Below are 26,597 nucleotides of genomic sequence, written 5' to 3'. Positions count from 1 at the left end.
AAAAACCTTGGGAGCAGTACTGTGTTTCAGCTCTGCTCTCTCCTGGGTCGGCACTAGTAGCACCATTATATACAAGTTTTACATTTCCATAAACTTTCCAAGCTAAATGATCATTGACCGGGAGTGGTGATTGGGGTTGAAATGTTGAAAAGTTTCAGTCTTTCCCAAGTCTTAATCCTGGTGGATGTTTAGCAGGAAATCCAGAATTATAGGCAACTTTTTTTTATCTCAAGAGAAATTAGCTCAGTGAATCCATTTAATTTCAAGTTTAAAGTTCAGATTTATTGTCAGACTACATAAATGGCATCACGCACATCCAAGATTCTTATTCCCATGGGCCAGGCAGAATTTCACTCTTCCTCCTGTTTGCTGAGTCGTGGCCCTCTTTTTTTTCAACCCACTATCTTGGTATCATATACCATCAGCACATTTGTGGACAGTGTTATTTTTGTACCGAGGCACACAGTCACAGGTGTAAAGTGAGTAGAGCAGGCACCTGTGGTGCTCCAGTACTGATGAAGATTTTGGAGATGTTCTTACTAATTCTCACTGATTGGGGTCTGGAGGTGAGGAAGACTGAGTAGACTGGGTCTTTATTCATTGGAGAGTAGATGGTTGAGGGGGATTTGATAGAGGCATTTAAGATCATGAGGGGGATTGATAGAGTAGATGTGAATAGGCTCTTCCCCTTGAGGGTAAGTGAGATTGGAACAAGGGCTCATAAGTTAAGGGTAAGGGGGCAAAAGTAATATGAGGGAACTTCTTCACTCAGAGAGTGGTGGCTGAATGGAATGACCCTCCAGAAGAGGTGGTTGCAGCAGGGTCAATTTTGTCATTTAAGTGAGGGTTGGATGAGTGCATGGATGTGAGGGGATTGGAGGGTTATGGACAGGGAGCAGGTAGGTGGAACTAGAGGAGATCACTTAAATCGGTACAGACTAGAGGGGCCGAGATGGCCTGTTTCCGTACTGTAATTGTTATATGGAAATCTAGGATCCAATTACACAGTGGGTTATTGAGTCCCAGGTCTTGGAGTTTGCTGATCAATTCTGAGGGGACGATGGTATTGAATGCTGAACTGTAGTCAATAAAGAGCATCCCGATTTACGTGTCTTTGTCATCCAGATGTTCCAGGATTTTTCCTCATGCCAGTGAGATGGCATCTGCTATAGACTTGTTGCTGCAGTAGGCAAATTGGAACAAATCCATGTCGCTGCTCAGACAGGAGTTGATATGCTTCAAGACCAGCCTCTCAAAACATTTTAACATTGTGGATGTGAGTGCCAGTGGTCAAAAATCATTTAGGCAGGTTACCACACTCTTCTTGGGTCCAGATGTAATTGAGCCCTGTTTGAAACAGGTGGGTACCATGTCCTGCCTGAGTGGGAGGTTGAAGATATTAAGTTGGCCAGAACAGGTTTTCAGTACTTGGACTTTCAGCATCTGCACCAAATGCTTTCCTTGGATTCACTCTTCTGAAGGCAGCATACACATCAGTCTCAGACACTGACAGTAGAAGATCATCAGGGGACGTGGAGGTGCACAATGTTCTGGAGGTCAAATCAGGAGTAGAAGGCATTGAGTTCATCTGCAAGTGAAGCTTTGCTGTCTCCTACTGCTATGGGTTTGGTTTTGTAGTTGTTATGTCGTTAAGGCCCGCCACAGTTGTCAGGTATCTCCTCTTCACCTGGGAGGTGGCTTTTCATAGATCATACCTGCTCCTTGTGTTCTGGATCTCCTGATCTGTGATCTGCCTCTCAGCAGTTTCGGATTTCATTGTTCATCTGGATCAGGAAAACCCTAAACAATTTGGTGAGGACACACTCATCCACAGCTGTTGTGATAAAGTCTGTGATGACCCTGGTGTAATCATTCATATCCATTGTTGAGTTCGTGAACACTGCCCAATCCACTAGCTCGAGGCAGTCCTGTAACTTCTTCAGCCTCCCGTGACCACCTTCTGCTGTGCAGATCTCCAGAGCCTCTCATTTTAGGCTCTTGTCTACATGCAGGAAGAAGGAGCACAGCCAGGTGATCCGAATTGCCAATCTGGGGTCTCAGGAAAGAATGGTTGGCCCTTCCTGAGAAGTCAAGGTATGTCAAACCAAGGCCACCTGTAAATTGGAGGAGCAACTCCTAATATTCTGTCTGGGCACTCTCCAACCAGATGGCATTAACATCGATGGTTTCTGTGTGGCCACTCCCCTCTCTGTCTCGTTTTCCCCAGTTCTCCACCCCTTACCTCTCCATTCAGTAAGATCTCATCTCTTCTCAGCACTTTTCTCTTGTGGCCTCCCACCCATGTCCACCTATGAATTCTTGCCTGTGCCTCTAACTGCATTTTGCTCATATCTTGATGAAAGGGTCAGGCCCGAAACACTGGTTATGTATCTTTATATTTGCCACGTAAAGAACACTGCGTGACTGGCTGAATTTCTCCAGCATTCTGTGTCTTCCTGAGAGAGGAGTTATTTTCCAAAAAGAGGCACAGCTCTTTCTAAAATATGAACCTGACAACATGTTAGTTCCACGCATACCTGTGGATGTCTGAAGGAAGGGTTGGTTGGCAGCGGTCGTCTCGGGACTCCAGAATTTGACTCCCCATTGTGGCTCAGTGGCGGCAGAACCCGCTGCGGTGTCAGGGAAAAGTGCAAATTTGCTCCTCTGACCGAGTTTGGCAGTGGATTGCTGATGTGAACAGGCTGATATCCAGGTGGCCGTCGTACACCTTGATCCAGCACATTTGGGGATGGGAATGAGCCGGCAGCTTGAAGATTGTCTGCCTGCTGAAATAAGCAGACCACCAGAAATTAACCGTCAGTATCTTTTTAACCAGCCATCATTTCACACTCTTCTCAGGTCATGTATAATTGGCTACAGCATTTCCATTAAATTTCACCCAGTAAATTATTAACAGAGTCTATATTTTTTGTTCTGTTGAAGGCATAATTTTTTCCTGGTAATCTACCTTGTATATCTTGGATTGTCTTTTGATAGGAGTTGAGTAGGCTGTGCTAGATTGGCTTGGCGTGGATGATCTGATAGGATGACAAGAATATAATAAGAAAAAGTATTAGTGCAGCTAATTTGAATAGATTTTACAGTTAATTAAAATCAGAGATAATAAAAATGCATTTCCATATTTTCAAATCATTGCCAGATGGAATTTATTCTGTATCTTCCTTCTCCTAGATTTCTTCCTTTTTTATTCCTACAAGTAATAATTTATGCTCCCGAAAGTAATCTGCTGGCTTGTCCAAGTTCTTATTCTTCCATAGGCAGTTGGGAAAGGTGTTTATACTAGAATCAAGCCTTGTTTAATTCTTATTTGATAACATCAACCTTTGGAGGAAGAAATTTCCTCTCATCTCAATCCTGAAATGGCAAAACCCTTTAGCTTTAGACAATTATCCCTGGTTCGAGATACATCAGTCAGGGGAAACACGAACTTGGTATTTATCCTGCCAAATCATACAAATATTGAATGTTTCAAAAAGATCTCCTCACATTCTTCTCAATTCCAGAGAATATAGGCCCAGTGTGCTTAATCTTGTATTCTGGGACAGTCTTCCATCCCAACAATCAATATGGGGCACTTTTATTGGGCTGCTTCTATGTCAAGTACATCTTTCTTCAAATAGGGAGTCTAGAGCAGTACAAAATATTCCAAGTGCAGACTCACCAAGGCTCCATGCAATCATTTATACTGTTGCATTAAATATTCCCCAATTTTGAAATAATTAAATCAAGGCCAATTTAAGACAGCTGTCCGATTGAGACCAGTTAACTCACGACAGATGGACTCTACAAAGTCCTTTCTGGCTTTCATGCATTCGCCTGAACCTGCGGGTGAATTCATTTTGGCGCTGTTAACAGATTTACAAGCTTTAAAATATTCCACACATTATCTGTTCCTTCCATGGCATGCAACTCAATTATTGAGATGATTGGATTGAATGATTTGTTGACATGGGAAGGAAATAGAACATATAACTGTGCTGCACAGGCACAGCCCCTTCACCTCACATGCCAAACATGAGCCAAATTAAACTACATTTCGGCTGCCTGCACTTTATATGCATCCCTCTATTCCTTCAATACTCATGCCTATCTGGAAACCTCTTGAAGCTGTTATTGTATCTGCTTCCACCCACTATACCTGGCACCCATTCCAGGTACCTACCTCTCTGTAAAAAAAAATGTTCCATTCATCCTCCCCCCACCACGCCTCACCTTCAAAGCATGCCCTTTAATATCTGACATTTTAATTCTGGGGAAAAGATTCTGACTTTCCACCTTATCTATGCCTCTCATAATTGTGTACATTTCTCAGGCCTCCACTCATCCTTCACCAGAGTAAACAACTCATATTTGTCCAACCTCTCATAGCTTATATCCTCAAAACAGGCAGTACTCCAGTAAATCTCTTCTGAGCCCTTTCCAAAGTCTCCACATCCTTCCTGTAATGGGGGATGGCGAGAATTACACACAATACTCCCAAAGTGTGGCCGAAACAAAATTTTATTTTGCAGCACTATTGTTTTGTAATTCTTATACTCAATGCCCTGACCAATAATGTATGTAATACACCTTTCCCATCATATGTGGTCACTTTCAGGGAGCTATGGAGTTTGAAATCCAATTCTGCTGCACACCAGTGCTGTTAAGAGTCCTGCCATGAACTGTATATTTTCTTTGAACTCAAAGTGCAACTCCCCATCCTTGCTTGGATTAAACTCCAATTGTCGTTTCTCTGCAATTCCAGTTCAAGTTTATTATCGTCTGATTGTACACACACAACCTGACAAAACAGCATCTCTCCAGACCATGGCGCACACAATGTACATAAATATATAAAAATATTTGGGATTATTTTCTCAGTTACAAGATATGGTTCAGCAGTCAATAATCCACAACTCCGCTAATTTTATGTCATCTGCAAACTTACTAACCCACCCAACTACACCTTTGTCTTAGTCATCTGTATATAACACAAACAATAGAGGTCCTAACACTGATCCCTTCTGAAGACCACAGGTCACATTCCACTATTACCCATGTTTCCTATGGGCAAGACAATTCTGAATTCAAACTATCATGATGGATCCCATGCATCTTCACCTTCTGGATCAGCCTATCACAAAGGACTTTACTAGACTCCATATAGACAACATCCACTGCTCTAACCCAATCAATCACCTTGAATTCAGGCTCAATTTTAAGAAAAATTAGGACAGGGACATGGATATGAGGGGTATGGAGGGATATGATTGGTGCAGGTCAGTGGGACTAGGCAGATTAATAGTTTGGCATAGACTAGAAGGGCCAAAAGGCCTGTTTCTGTGCTGTAATGTTCTATTGTCACCTCCTCATAAAAAGAACAACTTCGTAGGACACTGCTTTCTCACACAAAGCCATGCAGACAGTTTGTAATCTGACCATGGCTTTCCAAATGCAGTTAACTCCTGTCTCTAGTTATCCTCCCCAACAACTTCTCTACTACTGATGTGAGGCTCACCAGCCTATAATTTCCTTATTATTATTCCCATCACTTCCCTTCTTGAACAAAGGTACAACACCAGCTATAGTGCAATCCTACGGGACTTCACCTGTTGCAAATGAGGATACAATGATCTTTGTCAAAGTCCCAGCAATGTCCTCCCTTAACCTGAGACATATTACATCAGGCATTGGGGACATCTACCTCAAAGTTCCAAAAGACCCAGCACCAAATCTTTCTTGAATTCAAAATGCCCTAACTTATTGGCATTCTCTATCATCCTTTGTCCTCCACATCTCTTTCCTTGCTGATTCACCATATTTGTTTTGTACCACGCCTACTACCTCTGACTCCAAGCACAAATTCAATCCTTTGTCCCTAATTATCATCTTGTTTTTAATGTAAGTAACTCATACATAAGAAATTACCTGGACCAACTGAAATTTGCCTACCACCACAATTGTTTCACAGCAGCGGCAATCTCACTGGTTCTTCACTCAGTCCTGGATCACCTGGACAAAATGTACCCTTTTCATATTATAAAACCACATTATTGCCTAATACACGACTCGTCTCTCGAAGCTACTTGCTTGTTCACACAGAACAGAAGAAATGCCGGGTTGGTGAGTCCTTTTACACAGCAACCCGGCTTCTCAGAGCAAAAGAGGTGGGGTGTGTAACACAGCGGCGTCAGCGTCTAGTGTGATGTAAACCATATGCACCAGGCAGTGACATTGCTCTGACAATAATAAAGGCACATTTTGTTTTAATGTAACGCTGGAGTAGTTTGAAGCAAAATAGGGGCACAGAATTGTACATAATGCTGAGCATCTTGGGATTTTGACGCTTCTAATTATCTATAGGAACATGGTAAATTCTCAATGCTGGATGTTACTGAAATGAGGACTAGTGATAGCCAGCTGTACGCTTACATATGAATAACTTGCCTTTGGTGAGATATTACAGCTCCCTCGTGCTTTTCTCAATACAGTTTTTCATTCTTAAAACCTTTACTCAAAAGCCATTTGCTCTGAAAATAAACATTATTGTAATGTACACAGCTGAAACCACACACTGGGCTTGAAGAATTAAGCATTGCACTAAAATTAATTGCTGGATGGTGAGAATGATGGGGATGTTAAAGGGACAGCCCAGGGCATCAGGAGCTTGGATGGGTGGGTGGTCAGGGCATTGGGAGCTTGGATTCGTGGGCGGCTAGGGCATCAGGAGCTCGAGTCACTGCCCATCCAGTTGATACCGATATCGAGACCCTGTCGGTCCGCGACCACCTGCTCTGGTCTCCCTTCAACCTCTCCTACCTGAACTTTGGTTGCCTGTGCTTCGTCACCACATCTACTCAGTCAAAGTGAGTATGGGGAGCCCGGAGATGGAGGCGGGGTGAGGGGGTTGGTGAGGGGGGGTGGTGGGGCGGGGATAGAAGAAGGAGCTGAGTAAAAGGAATTAAGGTGGGGTGGGATGGGTTAGGGTTAGGGTGGAAAGGTAGCCGGGCCGGGGGAAGTCAGGGTGGAAGGGGGAGTCAGGGTGGAAGGGGGAGTCGGGGGTGGAAGGAGGAGTCGGAGATTTGTGGATTGAGATTTTGCATTTTCTATGCCTGGGACTATGGATTTACATTGCACAGAAAAGACATCATCCCAATGTCATCATCCCGTTCCGTTTCGACCCAGCAACACTGCTCGCCCTTTTAGACAGGTCCCACTTTGCCTCTGACGCTATTTACCTTGGCGGATAAAAGCCGGGTCAGCTCAGACCCTCCAATCTGCCTTTCATGCATTCACACAGGTAGGCGAAGTGCTCAAAAGGCAGATAATACCCAGCTTGAATCCTCTGTATAAAAGGGGTAGCAATAGCTATATCAGGCTACTTTTCATTGATTACAGCTCAGTTTTCAACTCCATCATCCCCTCAGTACTGGTCAACGACTTTCAAAGCGTGGGCCTCTGCACTTCCTTCTGCAACTGGATCCTTGACCTCCTCATTGGAAGATCAGTCAGTGTGGATCGGTATCAACATCTCCTTCTCTCTCTCTGACAGTCAACACAAGCACACCTCAAGGATGTGTGCTTAGCCCACTGCTCTACTCTCTCGACACCATGACTGTATCACTAGGTACAATTCAAATGCCATTTACAAATTTGTTGATGACAACACAGTTGTCAGCAGAATCACAGACGGCAATGAAGAAGTGTCCAGGCGCGAGGTAGCGTGGGGTCACAACAACAACCTTGCACTCACTGTTAGCAAAACTAAGGAATTGATTGTGGACTTCAGGAAGGAGAAACCAGGAGAGCACAAACCAGTCATCATCGAGGGGTCAGCAGTGCAGAGGGTCAGGACATTTTGCACATTTCTTCAGGTACACCGTAGAGAGCATTCTGACTGGTTGCATTACTGTCTAGTATGGAGTTACCATTATATAGGACAGGAAGAAGCTACAGAGAATTGTGAACTTGGCCAGAGCCATCATGGGCATTAATCTTCACTCCATTAAGGGCATCTTTAAGAAGTGGTGTCTCAAGAAGACAGCCTCTATCATCAATGACCCAGGCCATGCCTTCTTCTCACTGCTACCATTAGGGAGGAGGTACAGGAGCCCGAAGACAAACAGCTAATGGTTAAAAAGCTTTCCCCTCTGCCAAATAATTTTCTGAACTGACAATGAACCTATGGACACCACCTCACCTTTTCTCTTTTTCGCATTAATTACTTTTTAAAAAAAATCTTGATTTATAGAACTGCAATTTAAAGCAATTCTTCTGCTGCAAAACAATCAATTTTATGACACATATTCACAACAATAAACCTGATTCTGATAAAATGCCTTGGGATTCCCTTTAATTCTACTTGCCAAGGGCATTCCACGGTCTCCTCAGTCCTTCCTAATGCCCTCTTCAGCTCTTTCCTGCCAGCTTAATATTCCTCAAAGGCCTTATCTGATTTTGGATTCTTAAACATTACCTATACCATCTTATTCTTTTTGACGAAAATTCACAACCTCTCTCATCATTCAAGGCTTTTTTATCAAGCCATCCCTGCCCTTCCTCCTTCCTGGAACTTGCCATTCCTGGACTCTGATAAGCTGGTCCTCAAAAAAGTGCCATATCAGTTGTAGACGCTTCCAATTAACTCTCTTTCTCCCCCCACCCCCGCCAACAAGGTCCAGCCTATCTATTATCTTACTATCTGAAAACACAATTTGCTGGAGGTTAAGTAGCATCAATGGGAGAAAAAGGATGGGCAACGTTTTGAGCGAAACGCTTCATCAAGACAGTGTAAAGAGGCCAGGGTGGGAGGGATGAGACAGAGGCTCTACACTTGATTGGCCAACCAGACAGAGGGGGAATATGAAGGACAGAGGCAGGAGAGTGGCAGATGCTGGACAAAGAGAGAGAGAGTGACAAGAGAAACAAAGGGGTCAGCGGGAGGAAGATGGGTACACAGGGTGGAGTTCGTGATTGGAAGTCTGCTATTGTTCGAATATGCTAAGTAGAGAAGGTGAGAATGGTGGAACAAAGAGAGAGGAGATGGAACCAAAGGAGGAGGGGGGCGGAGGGAGGAAGAAGAGCGAGTGGAAGGATCTAGTGGGGAGGTGCAGGGGGAGGGGAACTTTATCCTAAAACATGGTCTCCCATTGAAATTCCAGTCACCTGGTGTGGCTCATTTCCCAGCACAAGATCTGGTGTGGCTCCTTCCCTCAAATTGAAAGACATTTCAAGAAACTCTCCTGGAGCAACTCAATTAAAGCCTCTTTGCTTTGACATTATTGTCCATTAAAGTGAAACTATTGCCTATTTTGTTCCATTTTATCCTTCCAGGACTTGGAGTCAAGCTCAGCTCATATTACTTATTTGCAAATTTTATTCTTTCGGAAGATTATTGAAACCTACTTAGGGTGGCAATGAAAGCTAAAAAAAAATAACGTCAGTGGATATATTCAACAATGATCATAATAGTAAAATTGACCAAGACTATAGGCCTCAGAAGGCAGAAACCTAGTTTCATCATCTCAGACCAAATGGGTTCACCGTCAAGATAATATGCATTGAAATTCCAAAGGGAAATCTCTCCACCTGTTACATGTCTGGTATCAATCACACTTGATTCTTGAGCAATGTTGATAAAAATCACAGAAAGGGGAGGTATTTATGGAACATAAATTCAGAAACAAAACCACAAGGTGTTTTAACAGCTTTAACTTCATCTTTAAAACATTTCCTGCAAATGGAAAGCAAACATTCACCAACTTTTATGTATTGGTTCCCAGCTGTCAGCAGATTTTCTGCCAGAGCAACGCCTGAGAGCCAGAAATTCTCATTTACATTTTTTTTTTTAAAAACTCTGATTTTTAAATGAAAACAAAGCTTTTGTTTCTTATAATAACATTTTCATCAAATAGTGTGCCTAATTAAATTGTTCCTTCAAGTTATGTTGACATGAACGCAAATAAGCAAGTCATGCCTAAATACTTCATTAGGAAGGAAAGGCTGTGGATGTTGTCTATATGGACTTTAGTCAAGCCTTTGACAAGGTCGCACATGGGAGGTTAGTTCAGACACGCTCTTCTGCTGCTGGAACCAAGATGGGTCGAGTCAGGACTAAGACAGTCAAGAAAGCCGCTCGAGTGATCATTGAGAAATATTTCACCCGTCTTGGCAATGACTTCCACACAAACAAAATGGTTTGTGAGGAGATTGCTACCATCCCAAGCAAGAAACTCTGCAATAAGATTGCAGGGTACGTGACACATTTAATGAAGCAGATCTAGCGTGGACCTGTCAGAGGCATTTTCATCTAACTACAGGAAGAAGAGCGAGAGGGGAGGGATAACTATGTCCCAGAGGTCTCTGGTCTGGATCAGGAGATGATTGAGGTGGACCCAGACACCAAAGAGATGTTGAAGCTGCTGGACTTCGGCAGCTTGTTAAATTTTCAGGTCACGGAGAGGTTGTAAACTGGATTCAAAATTGGCTGTGTGGGAGGAAACAGATTGGTAGTGGATGGTTACTTCTCAGACTGGAGGCCTGTGACTAGTGGGGTGCCTCAGGGATCTGTGTTGGGACTGTGGTTGTTTGTTGTCTGTATCAATGATCTGGATGATAATGTGGGAAATTGGATCAGCAAATTTGTAGATGACACAAAGATAGCAGGCATTGTGGACAGCGAGGAAAATTTTCGAAGCTCGCAGAGGGATCTGGACCAACTGGGAGAATGATCCAAAAAAATGGCAGATGGAGCTTAATGCAGACAAGTGTGAGGTGATGGATTTTGGAAGGGCAAACCAAGGTAGGACATACACAGTAACTGAGGAGTGCGGAGGAACAAAGGGAATACAGATACATTGTTCCCTGAAGGTGGTGTTGCAGGTGGACAGGGTTGTATAGAAACTTTTGGCATCTTAGCCTTTATAAAACAAAGTATTGAGTATAGGAGTTGGGATGTTATGTTAAAGTTGTTTAAGACATTGGTGAGGCCAAATTTGGAATATTGTGTGCAGTTCTGGTCATCTAACTACAGGAAGGATATCAATAAGATTGAAAGAGGGCAGAGAAGATTTACTAAAATGTTGCCAGGTCTTCAGGAGTTGAGTTACAGGGAAAGATTAAACAGGTTAGGACTTTATTCCTTGGAACCCAGAATTGATAGAGGTTTACAAGATTGCGAAAGGTATAGACAGAGTTGAGGTGATTAGAGTTTTTTCCCCACTTAGATTGGGTGAGATAAATACGAGAGGTCATAGTTTAAGTTGAAAGGGGAAAGGTTTAGGGGGAACATGAGGGGAAAGTTTTTCACTCAGAAAGTGGTGAGTATGGAATAGGCTGCCATCTGATGTGGTGAATGCAGGTTTGAACTTAAGAGCAGATTGGATAGATATATGGATGGGAGAGGTCTGGGGGGAGGGGTTATGGAATGTGAGCAGATCAATGGGATTAGTGGTCAGCACAGCCTAGAAGGGCTGAATGGCCTGTTTTCTGTGCTGTAGCATTCTATGGTACTGGCAATTGTGAACAGCACAGCAGTGCAGGAGTGTTGGGCTGGTAGTGGTACAAGGGATCAGGTTTGGTATCTGTGTCAAATTTTGAGAACACATTTATGTATTTTGACCTTCTACTTTAAGGACTATGAGTGAATTAAAGACTAAATTTATAACATGAATATCTTGGGCACACCAGATCACTTGGGACTAAAACATAGGCATTCTGGGTCAATTTAATCTCACAGGGCTGCATGTGTAATTTTTGAATATCCATTACAGCCATCAGTCACAAACTTGAACATTTTCCATTCCCTGGCATGAGGAATGCCAACAATTCAGAACATTGGCCGGCACAGCTAGTGTAGCTGAGAGCACCAGCGATCAGGACCTGGCGGGGGGGGTCTCCATGTGGGTTTCCTCCGGTGCTCCAGTTTAAAAAAAATGTACCAGGGATGTAGGACAATTGGGTGTAATTGGGCAGCATGGGCTTGTGGGCCGAAAGGCCCTGTTACCGTGCTGTATGTCTAAATTTGAAATTTAAAAAAAAATCTTTATAAACAGACCGCATTAAACATACTTTCATAGTTAAAAGGGATGTGAGCAGGATTCTCTAAAAACTAAGAGTGAAGACAATTAAAGAGTGAAGAGTGATTCCATCCAATATCTATAATTAAGGGCCTGGATTAGCACAAAAGAAGGAACATCTTGTAGCTTCTCCATAGCAAGCGATAAAAATAATTTAACCTCAATTTTAAAAAAGGCTTTACCTTAATTTTTCTACAGTGGTTATTTTATGTGAGAAGAAAAGCTGAAGCAATGTCTTCCGTTTGAAACACATTATCACTCCAGCCGTGATCAGACTCAAAATGGTAACTAGAATGCCCACAAACAAGCTGTTGTTCCCTGAAACACAATGGTACATAGAATTTCAGTCATGGTAGTAGTATTTTCTTTAAAATAGATAAATGACAATTGCACAAAACTTTAATCAGCATTTAATCTAAGTAATTCTTTCACTGATAACTTATTCACATATTTCTAAAGTTTGGCTGCCTGCTTCGTATTTCTAAATCTTCCATTCCTAATTAAAATATCACTGTCCTATTCACCCACTATCTCTGAGATACCTGATCTGCACCTTTTCCTGTTAAGCCTAAGTTTTAATACTGTCATACCTGGTTTTCGATTCTTCCAAAGGTTTGTCATTCTCTATGTCTGCAAATTCCGGACCGTTGCCCACTGATGATTTTAACAAATGTATCTTCAGCCACAGGCTGACAGCCTGAAATTCTCTCTCTAACCACCTTCACTCTTTTTTCTCCTTTAACTTGCTCCTTACCAGATCATCACGGACAAATGTTTGACTATCTTCATCCATATTTCATTTTGGCGTTCAGTGTCGAATTAAGCTTGATAATGCCCGCTAAGCACTTAAACCATCCCAGTTTACTCTGTTCAATATTTACCAAGTGCAAAATGAAAACACAAAATGCCAGGAAGAACTGGAAAAGAGCAGACAAGTTAATTTTCAGTTGCAGAGAAGGTAGGGGAAGGGTGGGTAGAAAGAAGGGAATACCACTGATGGGGTGAAACCAAACGATTTGCCCTACCAGTTAGAATTAGACTCAGCTTTTTTTCTCTCTGATATATGTTGCTAATAGTATGGCTGTGGGACTTTTCCAGATGTCCAGACTGTGCTCATAGAGAAACTCATAGAAATGATGGCAAGCAGAATTGGCCAACTCTGAATCAGGCAGTCATAAAGTTGAGACAAAAGCTGGAGAATTCATATTGCCCAGATACAGGACAAAGTGTTGCTCCTCAGAATGGGATTGTGATTGGAATAAAATGGCAGAAAACTGGAAGCTCAGGGTTACCCCTGTGGACTAAAAGCAGGTTTTCTGAAAAGCCATCACTAGTCTGCATTTAGTTTCTCCAATGCAGATGCTGCACTGTGAACACCAAGTGCAGTGCACTTTATTAGATTAGGAAACCTGCCGAGGGGAACTGAAACATCTCTTTGCAGGGATATAGCCTGACCCGCAGAATGTTTCCAGCATTTTCTTTGTTTTTTAAATTTCCAATTTTCAGTATCTGCACCTTGTTTGATTCCATGTACCCGTGCAAATCGCCTGCTTACTCTAAACCATCTATTTTCAACAGGGCTCCCTACAGCCCCTCACTGAGGGCCACACCATATTTAAGGAAAAGCCTTGCTTTCTTTTTACCTCACAAAACATATGTTGCTTTTAATTTTTGTTTAATGTCGTTGGTAGGAGAGAAGTATAGAAGGAACCAACACTTGACTGCTTCAAAGGGAAAGGGGCCTATGCACTTTGAGAAGAGTCCTGGGATGGCATAGCCATAAAGAGAGCATGGCTGCTTGAAACCACTCAGCAGCTGAACAAATGGGACTTTTACCATTTGATGATGGCATCAGCAGGCCCAAACCACCCACCCTCAAGGAGAGATCCAGAGACCGCATCAGAGGATATTTCAGTTCTATTTTTGTATGTTAGTAATGACAGTTCCTTCAATTTATAAAATGCGCCTGAGGTTACTTGACGATGTACCGTGACATTTTAGTACCCGAAGCAGGAGGGTAAACATGCAGATTTTTGTTCCGTTAACGAACTCTCAGGTTTAAAATGTTTTCTTTCTATCATTCCTATTCATGTTACCTTGACTGATTTCCATATTTATGTGGCATCTTGTGTTAAAGCTAATACGAAAAGAGCTCAGTTGATAATCATAGAAATACTTACCCTCAAGCTTCATGGGTCCACTGTCTATACTCCCTCCTAAGCCAGGTTTGTCACAATATGGAGGAGCCCAGTCATGGTCACAGTGGCAGTTCTTATTGTTGTTACAAACCTAGTTACAAGTAAAATAATTGAAAGTAATTGTTTACAAGTCTAACACAAGAGCAGACTTTAGCTTTCTGTTTTACTGAAAAAGTTCACATGTAAAGAATGTTAAGTCGAAAAGCTGTAAAGATAATCAATTTAGTTATAGCAGCACGCAGGGCCTTTCACATTATTCACCGAATAATTTGGAGCTCTTTTAAAATAAAAACACCTCAAGGATCCTGCTGTGAATGACAAAACAGCAGATGCTTGTCCAATAAAATGGAAGTAGGCTTTGCTTTTCTCTATATGCCTTGAGGACCTCCTGAACCTCTGCACAGATTTGGAATGCTGAATCTGTGATCTCAGTTTACATGGAACCGTGCAGCAAAGCCACAACTTGCTTTAGAATCGGCTCTCAAATCCTGCACTAGATTAGACTCAGTATTGAACTACAATGTCACTGAGCTTTAGATTTCATTTCTTGTCCTCTTGGCTTCTGGTTAAAATGTTTAGGATTCGGTCATAGCTCTGAACTGCTTCCTACCTTCTAATGATTTACGCACATTTACCACCAAAACTCTGCTCTTCTACCTCCTTGAGAAATGTGTCATCCTGATATAATTGCAGCTTCTCATCCCTCGAGTGAACTGTGACAAGCGGCAATTTTCTGTGTTGCATTTTATCTGGCCACGTCTAACCATTCTACCAGACTGTCAATGTTCTCTTGAAATCTAACACTGTTATCAAAAAATATTGACACCAAACTACGCAAGCAGATAAGATGGCAGATGAACTACGGCTTAGTTCAAGGACATTGGAGGAAGCTTCTCAAAGGTGGAAGCTGGAGAAGCACAGATATAAAGAGTCACAAGGGTATCAAAGGGTAGAGAAACACTGAGGGGTGAGTCACCCAGAAGTCTGAAACTGTGGAAAATGCTGCTTAATTGGGAACTAATGTAGGCTTTATAAATAATATATGGGGCACGTTTATATACCACAGCAACAAAACATGCCGTGGTGCCATCATGAGCAAGACAGAAGATCACAAATTAAATGATTTGCAATGGTGGCCGAGACCAATGGTTGAGAAATACAATGACTGCAGCAGCTTCAGAAGTGTCCATTTGTTTTGGAGGAGAACTTGTTATAAATAAACACACATGGTTTTAATTTATTCAATCATTTTTGGAAAAGGGGCAAAGAATCAGGGGTTTTGGAGGGGGTCTTCCAGCCTTGTGAAATTAAATTTTATTAAATTAATCCAATCCATTCAGTTTCCATGACTTGATCCAGAATAAGGAGCAGGTCACTTGGCAATCTGCTTTGTAGCATTAAATAATGGATTCTCTCAAGCATTAAATAATGATTCTCTCAGTCACATTGGAAACGGCATAGATGGCAGTCTAAAATACGAGTCCATTGGATGTTAGGGAGTGAGAAATGGGCTTTGAGCCCACACCGACCACAACCACGTCATGTTGGTTTACTGACAGCCTCCCATCCAATGACACTGGCTGATTTATTTACTTCAGCAATATCAAAAGTGCTTTGCTTTCTCAGCGGAAAGCCCTGCTGGCAATACATATTTAAAATTAAACTTCAGACTGCACATCATTCTCCAATCTAATTCCATGAGGTGGAAAATCACATCCGTGATGGGCTCTGCTGGTGGGCAAAGTTACCCACAGGGAGCTCGAGCCTCTGGGCACAGATAATCTGGAAGGAACACATAACCTCTTTATTGCTTTAAAATACAATTTTATCAATTAAAAAAGATTTACATTCAGCAAAAATAAATGTTTCATCGAACAAGTGAAGTTTGAAAGATGCATGGAGGAAAAAGCCATCCACTGGAGGAACTCGGGTTGAGCAGGATCTCAGCAGTGGGAGAGACAGAATGGCTGACGCTCATCGAGACTTAGTTTCAGGTTATGGGTCCTAACTTTTCGTCAAGAGCCAGTCTTAATGAGGGTAATGAACTGAAATGTTAACCATTATTTCCCTCCTACAGCTACTTCTCAGCCAGCTGAGTTCCTCTGGAAGATTGTTTTATTGTTTCGGATTCCAGCATCTGCTGTCTCTCGTGTGTCCTTACAAGATGCTTATTTGTTGCATGAATATGAATTAGTGGGATCGTAACATTACATGCTTGAGAAGGAATAATTAGGTTGAAATATTATGTAGTGTAAAATTATAGTCTATTAATAGTTCAGTAGATATATAAAACATTTAACTGAAGTGAATTTTTGAACAGGTGAAAATAAAAAAGATTTTAATATTGCAACTGATTGCTCAACAATGAGAGGATTTTTAAAAAATCATTAATCCCTGAAAAAGATTTCACTTTGCATGTGAAACCTTTATTTATTTTGAATATTTTTTTTGACTGGAATAATTACACTTTGCAATCTTCCAATGTAGCATTAAATAATGGGCTAAGTTTTAATCTCGATCGTAATTTTACTGGAAGAGTAAAGAAGGATATTTTTCAACTTACCAGTAAAGCATAAAACAGACCGAGTTGAGGAATCAATGGAGAACGCTGCTCAATTATCTTTCCAATTGAATGGAAGCACAATGACAGCAAATTATCCACTTCCCTTGACAGGAAAATTGCCTGACTCAAATCTTGTTTTTATGCTCAGGCATCAAAATAAAAAATCACCCTAAATACATACAGGAACGGTGGTGCAATACGAGAATAATGTGGGTTTGTGGGCATTGCTTTGCCTCTCCCCAAAACTGGGTTCAGAGGAGCAACGATCGAGTGTTAATTTTGTGCTTCTTGCTAACTCCGAATTAATTTGCAAGAGGCTGTGCAGAACAATGGAAGAGAAAGCAATGGAAACCGATTGTTCTACTCAAATGCAGGGTCATCTCAATATGAGTTATTCATGTTATTATTTGAGGCAGGCCTGCAGTGAAACTTTTATGCTAAAGAAAGAATTAGTTACTGAAGAAAACAGAAAAAAATGGAGAGAGAGATGGAAGGTTGGAGACCTCTGTGCTTTTTTCCCTCTTCTGATTCTGCTTTATATTTGACCACATGGAATGCCAATCTTTATGGGCTTGAGGGAATGTGATAGCTCGGTTGTAATTAAGAAAATACAAATAGTGTGACAATTAGTCCGATATTAATGGCTTCATGATGGTGTGGGGCAGCAAGTAAAAGTCACTCGAAAGAAATTATTTTAAATATGCAAGATGGAACAATAAATGTAGATCTCCATTAAAATAACCATTTAAATGTAGACATACAGCATGGTAACAGGCCTTTTTGGCCCATGAAGCCTGTGCTGTGCAATCCAATTATACCCAACTGACCTACAACCCCGGTATGTTTTGAATGATAGAAAGAAACTAAAGAACCCAGAGGAAACCCACGCAGACACAGGGAAAATGTACAAACTCCTTACAGACAGCGACAGATTCTAACTTCGGTCTCTGGCGCTGAAACAGCGTTGCGCTAACCGTGCCACCCTTTAAACAAAATAAACCAAGTGGCAGAGTCATACCACGTTAAGATTCTGGGCTAGTCCCATTCACCTGCAATATTGTCCATATTATTCTAAGCCCTTCCTATCCATAAACCTGTCTCAATGTCTTTTGAAGGCCAGAACTGTGTTCACTTCTTTCCAGAATTGGACCACCCTCAATGAGAAAAAAATACCCTTCAGGTCCTTCTTAAATCTCACCCCCTTCACCTTGAACCTACACCTTCTAGTTCTAGAATCATCTATCTTGGGAAAAAGACTGTGAGCATTTACTTTACCCCTGCCCCTCATGATCTTACAGTATTGCTGTATGATCACTCTTTCGTGTCATATACTCTTGGGAATAAGAACTCAGCTTATCCATCGCTCAGCCAGACCTATCACAGGCTCTGACCTCTCGCCCATTGAAGATATCTATGTGAGATTGTCTCAAGAAGGTGGCCAACATCATATAGGACCAGCACCTCCCTGGTCACTGCTATCTTCCAGCAAAAATACAGAAATCTGATGACAAGCACTTCTACGTTCAAGAACAGTTTCTTTCTGAGAGCTATCAGATTCTTGAACCTCCCCCATCACACTAATCATGGACTGTTCCAACAGCACAAAAGGACTGCTACAAGTCACGTTTATTTTTGCAATAGGATTCATTTTATTATCCATCTATTTTAGGTATTTATTATTCTTTTTAATTCAATTATATTTACTATACAGTTTTATTGCAAGTTCATATTCAGCTGCAAGCAGTGGTTCTCAACCTTTTTCTTTCCCCTCACATACCATGAAGTATTCCCTATGCCATTGGTGCTCTGTGATTAGTAAGGGATTGCTTAAGGTGGTATATGGGTGGAAAGTTTGAAAACCACTTTTTTTAATCGTTCCTAATTGACTCGTTATGCGCACGGTTTCAAAACTCCAAAGGAGATGGGCCAATGACAATTTTTCTCAAGCAAAATATTTCACTAACAATTGGGTCTAGAGCAGTGGTTCTCAATCTTCCCTTTCCACCCACATACCACCTTCAGCAATTCCTTACTAATCACAGAGCACCAATGGCCTAGGGATTACTGAAAGTGGGATGTGAGTGGGAAGAAAAAGGTTGAGAACCACTGAGCTACAGCAAGTAAGAATTTTGGTGCATAACTACATTGTAAAACATGCATGACGATAACCTCAGTATTATTATCATCCAACTGCTTCCGATAACACAAGCCCTCTCGTCCTCGTAACATATGTGCAATCTCCTCTGCGCCCCTTCCATTTCAACACTACCCTTCCAACAGCTGGGTGACCAGAAATGCATCCAATAAAAAGGATAATTTCAAATACATAATCTGAAGTTGGAACAAGCACTCGCAATCATCCTTTTGTGGTTTGTCTAATAGGCCTAAATGCATTGTGTGAAGTGGAGTGAGTTGAATAATTTTCCTAATTGCTTTGTTATTTAACATCAGGGTAAAAGGCTAAATGAAATAAACCTTTGTCGAGAACTTTACTAAACCAGCAGTGGGTTTTGAAAAGTATCTACTGAAATCCAGGGCAAATTAATTAGTAAACAGGCAGGACAGTTAGTGGTTGTGCAAACTACCCAGGTTCGAATCCGATGCGGTCTGTAAGGAGTTTGTATGTTCTCCCAGTGGGTTTCCTGCAGGTGATCTGGTTTTCTCCTCCTACGTTTCAAAATGCACCAGGGTTGTAGGTTCATTGGGTGTAATTGGGCAGCGTGGGCTAATGGGCCAGAAACTGCTGTTCCCGTGCTGCATGGCTAAATTAAAAATTAAAACGAAGAACATATTTGGATAATGGGATAAGCAATTTTTCCCCCCGGATTCTACATTTCCACATGCTTATGCTGGAAGTCCTATGGAGCTCATAAACTCTCTTGTACGAGTTTAGGGCTGTTCAACTCAATTATGTAGTGTACTCAGAAAATATCCAATAGAGAAATTTTGCCTATCCATCTTTCTTCAGAATCACATCAAAGGAACCTTCACATTAGGTGGTGAGAAAATAGTTTAGATAGTTGTTGCTAACCTTCGACTTACCGGTTCTTAAATTCTACATATAACAAGTGTTAACAACTTCAGATTTGCTTTGCTAAAATTACCTGCAGGATTACACTTTATCATCTGGAATATGTCATTTATCTGCCATTTTGTTAATACGTTTAGTTGAGAACAGGATCAGTTTTAGATTACTGCTGATTTAATGAACTGATTATTAATTTTAAACTGCTTTTGGAACGTGATCTTATGACCAAGAAAGTATTTTTTTCATATCAAGACTAAAATGCACATTCGAAAACCGTAACAGTACACAATCTCACCCCTTGTCCATGACATTTAGAAGCACATTCTAACACTCCAAAGGCACTAATGTTCTGGCACTGTCGGTTTAGACAAATCTGGGAAAACAAGAAATATTTGTGTTATTCTAAACATTCATGATTAAGTGTAAATTTAATCAAAAGTCATGGACATCTTAAAACATTTGAATGTATGAACGGTTATTTTTTTACAGTACATACGATAATAGTCCATAGAAATCCCTGCTTTAGTTACCTTGAACAACCATAACCACTCCTTTGATGTAGAAAAACAGGGTAAAATGCTTCAGTGAGTTGTAAATAAAAAAAAACATCATAACAATAAAAATTATACACTTTGAGAGGTGATCAAAAGCTTTAAGGGAAGAAATTAGGGTTCTAGCGAAAACAGCAATGATTTGGATGGGGTGAGTCCGTGCTGAGATCTAACATACAGTATATGCATTAGGTTTTAAATCAGAGGGGCTGAGGGATCTCTGCAGGCAGCAATTGAAGGGATGGCATGATAAAACCAAGTCCCAGAAAACCTCATTGAATGTTGCATCAAAACGTATCTTGCTCCTTTGTGTTTTCATTTTCTAAATTTGCCATTTTACTTGCCTTTCTTTTTATGCTTAAAAGGTTAAATTTTTGATTTAGAACAGGGAAACTCAGGACAAGCATTCGGTTTCCTATTCCCTTTTGAGCCTCTGTGCCAAATCTAGTTTTATAAAACCCTGGGGACATTTTATTATTTTGGGGAGTTTTACATAAATGCACAAATTTATTGACTGCCCCTCCCCATACAAACAAGACCACTCCTTACAGATCTTCAATGATCTCATCCTTCTCAGAGCCAAGGGACATAGTGGAACCCTGTGCTTTCATTTCCTACTGCAACATGCAAGCATGGAATGGTGCCAACTACCTTTTGTTTCACCTCTCTTTATAATGTGAAGTAGCTTTGCTTCACAGAGGTATTACTGAGATGGGAAACCTCTCGACGACGGGCACAATTTGCAGTCTGTTAGAAACATTATAATCAAAATTACAGCAATATTTTAACTGAAATTCTAAGTAATGGATTTTTGACAAGCTGCAGTTCTGATAACACTTCTAATAACACAGTCAAAGCCCAGTTGTAGCTCTCTGTGGGTTCAATCCCCACTTCAGGATGATCCTCCAGGGCCAGTGAAAGAACTACTCTCTTTTGGATGGATGGTATTACTCAAGCATGAGTGGGAGAGTTCTCCCAGTAGAATGGCCAATCTTTATCCCTTCTCCTGCCTCCTCAAACAAATACTTTATTCCTCTCTGTGGCCTCTACGTGCAATGAAAATGGTTCATTTCTCTCAGTTTCATGACCAATTACATCTCAGAGATTGACCAACTTGAATTGGAAAGTCCTCAGGCCCTTGCAAGTTGTTCTGTAAATGCAAATCCTTTTCCTCCTTCTTCCTTTTTTAATCTTTGATTAAATGAAAGATTTGTCACATCAGTAGTAAATTGCAATAAAATTGGTACAAAGGACTCCATCTTAGCAGTGGAAATGCCCACATCAATCAGCTAAGTGATCAGTTCCGCTACCAAATTCATAAATATTCATAGCCTTTAAAATGGTAAAAATAGTCTCCAGGCTCATTAAATGCACTAAAATTTGCATCCATTAAGTGTGTCCAACTTTGAGGCCTAGTGGTCATTAATAAAAGGAAAGTTTAAAAGAGATGTTGAAAAAAATATCCTGTGGAGCTAGGAGAAGCGGAGGTGGCGGTTGTTCCCTCCTGAGACCCTGCAGCATTCTTCTTGTGGAACTTTATGAAGAGTGATTTACACAGGCAGGCTGTGAATTCTATCCAACAGCTTGAGATGAGCACTCGAAGGGTGCTCTGGTGTATGAACCTGAATCTACTCAATATGTCTTGTTAGTTTAGTGCATGCAAGATGTTAAGGAATAATCTACTTAATTACTGGTAATTAAGTTACATTGAATGTCAGATCACTTCGTTTTCTTTTTAATCTTTCCAATATAAATGTACGCTTTAACTTTCTAATCAAGACAGAAGCAATGAAAGGCCATTTCACTTACAATTTAAAGACAGTCATCCAATCTAAACAGAAAGGCTGGATATTTATTTGTTCAACAGATTAGGGATGATTCCTACCTTCCCCTCCCCACACTTAGTGCCTGTTAGCACCAGTCCTGGATCAGGCATGTCATCACCCAGATAAACATGTGTACCACGGCACAAGATCTTTCCACCTTCTTGTAAAGGGATATTAGTTTCTATGGAGACTGCATTTGTTCCAATAACAGGACGACTTGCTCCTCCCTGACACTGGATTTTTCCGCATTGGGCATCTCTGTTAACAAAAAAATAGACAACCGGCATATATGAGAAGAAATGAAGTGAAGAGATGATGCCAAGGTTTATCCAGAGGTTATCTTAATCAATTGAGCTGTAGCAAAAGTATCAGCATATTCGTTTAAAGATGCAATGCAAATAACTGATAATCATCTTCCAATTACTGGCCACCTTTTAGCAAAGTTCAAACTATCCATTTGTTAATGGGACTATTTTTCTATTGCTATTGGATATGTTCCACAGTTGTCATTTGGAAAGGCAAAGACTGATTAGGGAATAGTCGGCTTCTTATGTGGGAAATAGTGTCTCGCATACTTCATTGCACTTTTTGAAGCGATGACCAAGAAGATCGATGAGTGGAGGGTAATAGATATTGCCTTTGTGGAGTTTAGTAAGGCCAAAAAAAATAATGTTGGGGAAATGAAGTTGCAGAGGCCACTTTTGGCTCTGCTGAATGACCGAAGGAACGGTGCACATAACTATCAGAGACTCTTATTCATGAAACATCAATTATTTCTTTATTTATTTGTATATATGAGTACCTGTCCTGCAGATGCATTGGTTTTTTTTTAAATTTTTTTATTTTTCACACCATAAATCACATTAACCATGGTACACACTTTTTCCTTTTCACACATATACAGTGCCATTTTCTCCCCCCCCCCCCTCCTCCCATCCCACCCTCCCTACCTCCCCCCTCCTGTCCATTTAAGGTACAAAATCTAGGATACATTAAACCAGTCAGACAATGTTGTCATTCAATAAAAATACACCAGAAATTCCACTGAGTCCATTCTTTTCATTTCCTTTTCCTTCCGTTAACTTAGGTAGTGATTGTCCCCGGTAGGTTTTCGCTATTGTGTTTCATGTAAGGCTCCCATATTTGTTCGAATATTTCAATATTATTTCTTAAACTTTATGTTATTTTTTCTAATGGAATACATTTATTCATTTCTATATACCATTGTTGTATTTTCAAATTATCTTCCAATTTCCAGGTTGACATAATACATTTTTTTGCTACGGCTAGAGCTATCTTAACAAATCTTTTTTGTGCATCCTCCAAATCAATTCCAAATTCTTTGTTTTTTATGTTACTTAGGAGGAAGATCTCTGGATTCTTTGGTATATTGTTTTCTGTTATTTTATTTAATATTTGATTTAGATCTTCCCAAAATTTTCTACAGATGCATTGTTGATGTATGTTATGTCTGGTGGTGCGTCTGCACTGAGGACCCGAGAACACTGTTTCATCAGATTGTACTCGTGCAATCAGATGACAATAAACTTGACTTGAAATTAGGCTGGTCTAGGAGGTGAACTGGCAAATTAGAAACAGAATGAGCTTTGATGGTAGGAGACAGTGGGTGGTAGTGGTTATTCAGAATGGAGGCCAGAATGTATTGCAGGGATGGATGCTAGGCCCACTGTCAAATGCCATCTTTATTCACGACTTGGATGACGATGTAGTTAGCATGGTTAATAAGTTGGCAAATGACACCAAAATTGGAGGGTGGTGGAAAGTCGAGAGGGTTATCTGAGACTGACACAGGATTGAGATGAACTGGGAATAAGGCCAAGGAATGGGCAGATGAAATTTAACTCAGGCTTCACTCAAACCTGGCACTTTGGTAAAAGTACAGACAGATAGTTCCTTGAAAGTGGGAAAGCACGTAGACAAGGAGCGCTGAATTATACGCAGAGTTTGGAGCTTTTCCCTCTGGAGCACAAGAGGCTGATGGGGGACTTTATGGAGGTTTATAAAATAATGAGAAGCATAGATAAGGTAAACAATCACAGTCTTTTTCGCAGGGTGGCAGAATCTATAACTAGAAGACATTTAGATGATGGGAAAGACTGGGTCGCTTTAGACGAGGGGTGGATAAATGGAACAAGGTGTCTGATACATTGGTAGAGGCAGGTATATTTGCAACATACAAAAAGATATTTAGTCTAGTACTTGGATAGGAAAAGTTTGGAGGGATATGAACTGAACACAGATAGACAACTTGACTTACCTGGAGAAGTTGGGCCAAAGCACCTGTCTCAATGCTATAAAACTTTTATGATTCTATTGGCACTTTCTAAAATGGTTTGAATGAACAGTCAAAAAGTTCAGGATTATTCTTAGTTTGGAATAATCTCTAATAAAAGGGATTTTTAAAAAAATGTTGACCATCATTTATGTAGCCATCAGAGTTCAAAATAAACTATTTACCCCCCCGCTCTCCCCCACTCCCCATCTCTACCTTCTTCCCTCAGTATGGCTAATTTGATTGATAAAATTATAGCATTTGACTTGTTTAGCTTAGCTAACATCTAAGTAAAACACTTAGCTTGCAGTTCACTTCTACAAATTTTATGACTGAGCTGCCAAGTGCACTGTGCAGTCAATAAATTATAGGACTCCTGCACATTGAAGCGAGTTGTTTTAATCTGCATTGCAAACATTTCCATCAAGTAAACTCATCTGTTCAGGTATAGTTTGGCATTGTGATGGAAGTACTTACTTTGGCTCTCAAAAAGGTCAGTTTTACATACATGTAATTATGCCAAGATTTCAAGGCCATAAGCCACTAAAGATGTGATTCTTCTATTTACCATAAAGTGAAGGGTACCTCTCCCTTCTGAACATGTTTGCCTGTGTGGGCAGTTTAGCCAATTAATTCACTATTTTGGTTACATTTGTGAAATCCTTGGAATCATAAAATAATACTTGCAATCCTTCTTCCACAGGACAGAACTGCAACTTCTCAAATACACTTGTTCCTTCCAGCACACACAGGTTTTCAAATTGTCCAGCATTTGGAGTATTATGTCTTCCTTAAAGTTATGTATGCAGGCACATCACAATGTTTAAGATGATTAGTGAAGACGTCCCTGCCACCACGTCCCCACCATCTCCCTGCACCCACCCAATCCCAGAAACCCCTCTCCCTTTGGCCTAGTCTTGCCAGTTCCAAAGTGTTGTAACCTCTCTCAAATTGTCACAATAATTCACAAAGGGATGACTTTCACTCAGTATTTTAGACATAAAAGAGTCTCCGAGGCACTTCAAATATGTGGTTTGAAGCTGAAATGTCAGTTTAATACATTGAAACATGTGGATTAGCAGCAGGAGTCAGTCAGCTCCTTGAGTCTACTCTGCTGTTCAATAAGATTATGGTTGATCTGAAGATTTCAGATATATTGTCAGAGTACGTACATGACATCACATCCAATCCTGAGATTCCTTTTTCCTGTGGGCGCAACAGAATTACCACTAATTGGTAGTGCAAAAAATAAACTGTACACAAAGTAAACAAAATAACTGTAAGCAGATACGAATGTAAACAAACTGACTGTGCAATACAGAAAGGACAAAAAGAAAATCAATAAAGTGCACAAGTAACAGTCCTTAAATGAGCCTCTAATTGAGTTTGTCATTGAGGAGTCCGATGGTGGAGGGTAGCAGCTGTTCCTGAACCTGGTGGTGTGAGTCTCGTGCCACCTAGACCTCTTTCCTGATGGCAGCAGTGAGAACCGAGTGTGTGCTGGGTGCTGAAGGTCTTTGATGTTTGCTGCTGTTGTTGAAGGATGAAATCTGGCTTGGCATTTCTCGTAACCTCTCATCAATCTACTTCTGCCTTAAAAGACTTTGTACCCAGCCCTTTGAAGAAGAGAATTCCAAAGACTCATAGCATGCTGAGTGAAATAATTCACCTCATATCCGATTTGAATAGATGACCCTTTGTTTTTAAACCGTGACCTTTAGCTCTAGATTCTCCTAAAAAGAGGGATTATCCTCTCCAGATCTGCCCTGTCAAGACCCTTATAGATCTGACAACTTTCATTTGTCAGTTTATACTCTTCTAAACTCCAGGGGATAGAAGCCTACCTATTCTCTTCTTCCTAATAAGGTCACCCTGCTCACATCTGGTACCAGTAATAGTAAGAACTTTCCTGAATTGGTTCCAATGAATTTACATCTTTTCCAAAATAAGGAAACCAATGTTATACCTAGTATAATAAATGTGATCTCTTTATAACTGAAACATAATCTCCCCTCTTTTGGATCCAATTCTCTCTTGCAATGAAAGCAATAATATTCTATT

The 26,597-nt window shown here is 40.8% G+C and overlaps 1 protein-coding gene across 1 annotated transcript in view; it reads right to left on the bottom strand.

The window, feature by feature from the left end:
• adam12b (ADAM metallopeptidase domain 12b) overlaps positions 1 to 26,597 on the bottom strand; it is a 275,387-nt gene that overhangs the window by 8,048 nt on the left and 240,742 nt on the right. The window contains exons 17-22 of the mRNA XM_069899558.1: positions 22,303 to 22,501; positions 20,162 to 20,239; positions 14,258 to 14,366; positions 12,260 to 12,395; positions 2,969 to 3,038; positions 2,538 to 2,786 (exon numbers count right to left, since the gene is read on the bottom strand). Of these exons, the coding sequence (XP_069755659.1) occupies positions 2,538 to 2,786; positions 2,969 to 3,038; positions 12,260 to 12,395; positions 14,258 to 14,366; positions 20,162 to 20,239; positions 22,303 to 22,501 (841 nt within the window). The remainder of the gene's footprint in view (positions 1 to 2,537; positions 2,787 to 2,968; positions 3,039 to 12,259; positions 12,396 to 14,257; positions 14,367 to 20,161; positions 20,240 to 22,302; positions 22,502 to 26,597) is intronic.

This window comes from Narcine bancroftii, chromosome 10, assembly GCF_036971445.1.
Source record: "Narcine bancroftii isolate sNarBan1 chromosome 10, sNarBan1.hap1, whole genome shotgun sequence".
NCBI lineage: Eukaryota > Metazoa > Chordata > Chondrichthyes > Torpediniformes > Narcinidae > Narcine > Narcine bancroftii.
The sequence above is the reverse complement of the archived record's forward strand: the minus strand, read 5'-3'. Positions and strand labels throughout refer to the sequence as shown.